The sequence below is a fragment of the Gavialis gangeticus genome, unplaced genomic scaffold (genome assembly GCF_001723915.1).
Source record: "Gavialis gangeticus isolate Ggan-Ray unplaced genomic scaffold, GavGan_comp1, whole genome shotgun sequence".
NCBI lineage: Eukaryota > Metazoa > Chordata > Crocodylia > Gavialidae > Gavialis > Gavialis gangeticus.
This window is the reverse complement of record NW_017729022.1, coordinates 161057531-161062128: the sequence shown is the minus strand read 5'-3', so window position 1 is coordinate 161062128 and position 4598 is coordinate 161057531. Positions and strand designations below refer to the sequence as shown.

The 4598-nt window shown below is 40.5% G+C and overlaps 1 protein-coding gene across 5 annotated transcripts in view; it reads right to left on the bottom strand.

Annotated features, from left to right (window-relative positions):
• The window catches only part of TRAF5 (TNF receptor associated factor 5), a 69444-nt gene that overhangs the window by 16478 nt on the left and 48368 nt on the right, over positions 1 to 4598 (bottom strand). For 4 of the 5 annotated variants that reach the window (XM_019516418.1, XM_019516417.1, XM_019516419.1 and 1 more), the window contains 2 exons: positions 2061 to 2162; positions 795 to 959 (listed from right to left, as the gene is read on the bottom strand). In XM_019516418.1, the coding sequence (XP_019371963.1) occupies positions 795 to 959; positions 2061 to 2162 (267 nt within the window). Of the gene's footprint in view, positions 1 to 794; positions 960 to 2060; positions 2163 to 4498; positions 4574 to 4598 lie in introns of those variants that run through there. The other variant, XM_019516420.1, reaches the window with a different exon arrangement.

Sequence of the window (4598 nt, the reverse complement as noted above, 5' to 3'; positions counted from 1 at the left end):
GTCCAATGCATTAAGCCACATCTTCAAGATCTCTCTTCACCAAACACTCCTTAAAAAAACCCAAAACCAAAAGCAAACACCCCCACCCCCCATAATATTTTCCCTGAAACATGCTGGATACAATAAGTATACCCACCCAATGTTGCAAGCTCAAGTCAAGAACTAGTTTTTCACTTTTCACTTATTATGTGCCGCCTTGTGCACTGATGCTGTATCAATTATAAGCAAAGCCTCCTTTACCGCTGCCAAAACTCCCAATCCCCACCTCTTGCCAGGACCTCGTGGCATAGTAAATGCCAGTAATTGTTTCAAACTTTTGTTTGTATCTTTTTACATTGGAAGGTCTTTAAAGCAGGAAATGTATCTCACAATACACCTGTACTGTGTATTGTAAGAAAATAAACAATAGTGGGGATTATCATTATATATATGCTTTTAGGGAAATGTCATCTCGGATGAAATTTTGTTGACTAGGGGGTGAAATTTAAGCCACTGGCTTTAGCAGAAACAAAAAAAGATGCACTAATTTATCAGATGTTTTAAATTCACTATTTTTTTTTGGAAAATGTATATGGAATCATCTAGTTCAACTCTGTACCAGACTGCTGTTCATCAGAACCCTTCAGTTCTGAAGATTGTTTAAACTACACTTATGATGCCTTTTCCTTCAGCTACTTAATTGAATTTGTTTAATAAACAAGTAGCCTTGCAGTAACATCCTGGAACCTTAGGCAGCAACTTTAAGAGCTGAGCATACAGATTACGGATTTCTTGGGCCTTTTTCATAATCTTACCTTTAAATTAATTGAAACCACATAGTTATTACAGTACTGACATTTTTCTTCTCGAAATCTGCACTGCAGACTTAAGTGGTCTTTTAAATCCTTCCGAAGAACTTGATCATGACATCCATCATTAGTGCACTGCACATTTTCAAAACAACACTGCTGAAGGTGATCCTGCAGCATGCAACAAGAAGGCATCAGCATACAAGAGAACTCATAAAATAAAGACAGCATGTTGGACAGTTGGTTTATTACACCTGGATTTCAATACTGCTGCTTCCATTAAAGATACTTAAACACTAAAAAGACCTGAAACAAGCAACTCCACTATCTATCCCCACAGCACACAAATATACTTTCCAAGTACAGTCAAAGATGGTCAAGAAAAGGTCTGAAGATGGGAGAAAATCTTTGCTTTATTTCCCTTCAGTCACACAATATCTCATAGAAAGGTGAAACTGAACCAGTACATGCTGGCAAGAACCTGCAGTCTTTCTTTGTCCAGGTAGAACAGGAGTGTGAGTCATCTGGACCCGTGGACCAGGTGAGTGGTACAAGGCCAGTGCATGGGCCAGAGTGGGACCACAGAGCCCCTTGTCCCTCCACCATGCTGGATTCAGCACCTGTAGCACTTGCCCTAGGATCCACATTACACATGTGGTGCAGATCCCATACTAGCTGGAGCGGGAGTCATGCGTAACGCACATCCCAAGCCCTGCATTCAAGGCTGGTCTGGTGGCATGTGGGTGAACTCAGACCCAGGGACAGCAGTATGGGCCTGATGATGGGGCTCCATCAGTCAAATCCAGCCTGCAAGCCATATTTTTGACACCCCTGTCATATATTCCATAGTGAGAGATGCTGTGAGTGCCCGAGTCTCCCTCTTTGTTTCTAAACTACAATTTTTTTCCCTCTCTCATAGTCCTAAGGAAAACCTGAACATAATCCATCCTGTACTTTAACTAAATCTGCAGCAAGATCTTCATGCCATAACAGGAAAAAAGGCATTTTGTGTCACAGAATCCTCATTAAACAAACTGAATATGTAGACAATTGGGACTTAAAATAGTAATATTTTCAATGTAATATTAAGTTATATACAGTTGTACACTGAACAGGCTGACTCAAGTATGTACTCATGCTTGGTTCCAATTACAATAAGGTCTGTGCTGTAATAGGCCTGTTTAAATGGGAGAGAGTAATTTGACTTCTGACAGAGTTGGAGGCTCTGAGACTTTAGAATTTGACATGATACATAAAGATAATTATACTAACCCGATATCGTCCTAAAATTATTTTTGAATTGCAATCAGGAACATTTTTGCAAAATACTTGCAAGTTGAGAACTTCTCTTTTGCAGCAATTGTCTTTGAATACCTGTGAAGGAAGCAACCACCATTAACACAGTACATAATATGATCCTACTAAGAACACAGAGGACAGTAATGCATCAAAAGTGGTACCTGGCTCCAGTTGCTAGTGGGGTTCCATGCAATGTCATGATGAATGCACATACTAAAAATAGGGGCTAAAAGGAAATCTCTGCTAACAGCAGACGACTCAGAAGAAACCTTTCAGCCATGAAAAAGAAACCCCACTGACTTCACAGATTATGCACTGTGCCTATTACCTACCTGGGTGTAAGACTAACCTTGACTTTTCATTCTAGGAAATGCACGGGGCTGTAAGTGTGATAGAGGAAATACTTTTAAATTTACATTACACTCAGAGTATAAAATCAGTGTTCTTTTGAAACCTTCAGATAAGGAGGACTATAACAGGCACAAAGTATTACTATTGTATGATCTGTTCAGAAACTGTATCAGTTCTTGTGCACACATTACAACTTGTGCACATAGAAGAAGGGAGTACATTCCTTGAATTAAAATGGTAAATGCAATCATACAAATCAAACACCCATGAAATGCTGGGTGAATCCAGATACTAAAGTTCTTGTCTTGGGAAGGAAAGAGAGAAAATTCACAGGGAAATATGTCCAGAGAAAAGCAGTTGGGTTAAGATTGTTGATGCTCACACTCTGGGCCCCCAAGCGGGAGACAAGGATTAAATAAAAAGCGGCTTACGAAATGGCTAGGGGGTGGTATTATTTGGTCCAAAAGGATACCAAAAATTGAAGTTTGCAGGGTTAATCAATTATAGATTATATAAACAAATAGCAGCCAGAAGTCAGAATTGGGATTAACAGGCAAGCACTCCAACATCCACTGTATATACAGTTCATAACCACAGAGGCTGCACCCAGCTTGTGGTCAAAGGGCCCGTATCAATGTATCCCCAATAAAAAACAAATCCAATTGAATTGTTTAAAAATAAAGCTAAGATGGGCAGTGCAAAAACTCCAGCTATTAGTCCCTGTATTCTAATTGGTGAAATGCTAAGCACATCGCCTCCTTGCACATGGTCTCCAGAGACGAAGGTGGCTGTGCCATGAGAACATAAAAACTGCCATTTACCACAGACCATAGGTTCATCTTGCCCAGTAGTCTGTGCCACACAGCAGCAGAGAGCGGATGCTGAAAGGGAGAGTGAACAGGCTACGACCAGGGTCTCTCTCCTCTTCCTCTTTCATTTGCAGCCTCCAGCATTTAAGGTCCAGGAAGTTCTGATTCAGTCTGTACCCTTAACTCCTGTGTTCAATAGCTACTGATGTATCTTTCTTCCAAGAATTTGTCCAATCCCTTTTTGAATCTGGTTAAACTGTCAGGTTCCACAATGTCTGGTGGCAATGGGTTCCATGCTTTAATTACTCTCTGTGTGAAAAAAACTTTCTTCTTTTAGCTTTAAACTTACTAACTGCTGGTTTTATTTTGTGACCCCTAGTTCTTGTATTATGAGACAGTAACTAATAAATCCCTATTTACTTTCTCTCTCCAACACTTAGTATTTTGTAAACCCTTACCATGCCCCCCTCCCCAGCACCTCCTTTCTAAACTGACCCGGCCAAGGCTCTTTAGTCTCTCCTCATATGGAAGCTCAGCTATACCACTAAATCATCCCTGTTGCTCTTCTCTGTACCTTCTCTAGTTCTTTTATATCCTTTTTGAGGTGTGGGGACCAAAACTGGACACAATACTCAAAGTGTGGACACACCATGGTTTTATAGAGAGGCATAATGGGTGCTGATGGACGCAGTGAAAAAAAAAAAAAGAAATGAACTGTACCAGAAGCAGCTGTGCATTACTTCAAGCATCTGTAAAGATTGCATGCTTCAGCAGAGCCTTTCAGAACTTTTAGGTAACGCTGAGTCAATCAGCTATTACATAAAAGTGCCAAAAAAGCCCAACTAAAGCGCTCAATTTCTACAGATGCTGGGAAAGCCAGGTGCAACTAAGGCACTGCTTCTTCTGGGCATGAGTTGGGTTTGGCGCAGGATCGTGCCAAGTTTAAAGTAAAGCACTATTTTTTCTCCCCATGTCTGCAAGCAGCCAATGGTATTTTGTTTTGATTACAATTCTCTTCTTAACTCCAAACATTTTGCCTTTTTGAAGCCTGCTGAACACTGAGCTGCCATTTTTAGCAAACTGTCCACAATGACTTCCAGATCTCTTTCCTGTGTGGTAACAACTAAGTAAAGCCTGTTGTAGTGTAGATATAGTTTGGATTAGCTTGTTTTTCTCATGAAGGTTCTCATCCCACCACCACAAGCTGACTGCCCAAGCAACTATAATGATAAGAAAGATTCCTCTCCTTACCTCGTGCATTTTTATGATTTCTTTGTCTACAGGGCAGATGGGCACTGCACTCCGGTCTCTAGATTTGAGAGAGACAAAATTTAATTCCAAGAATGTTTCA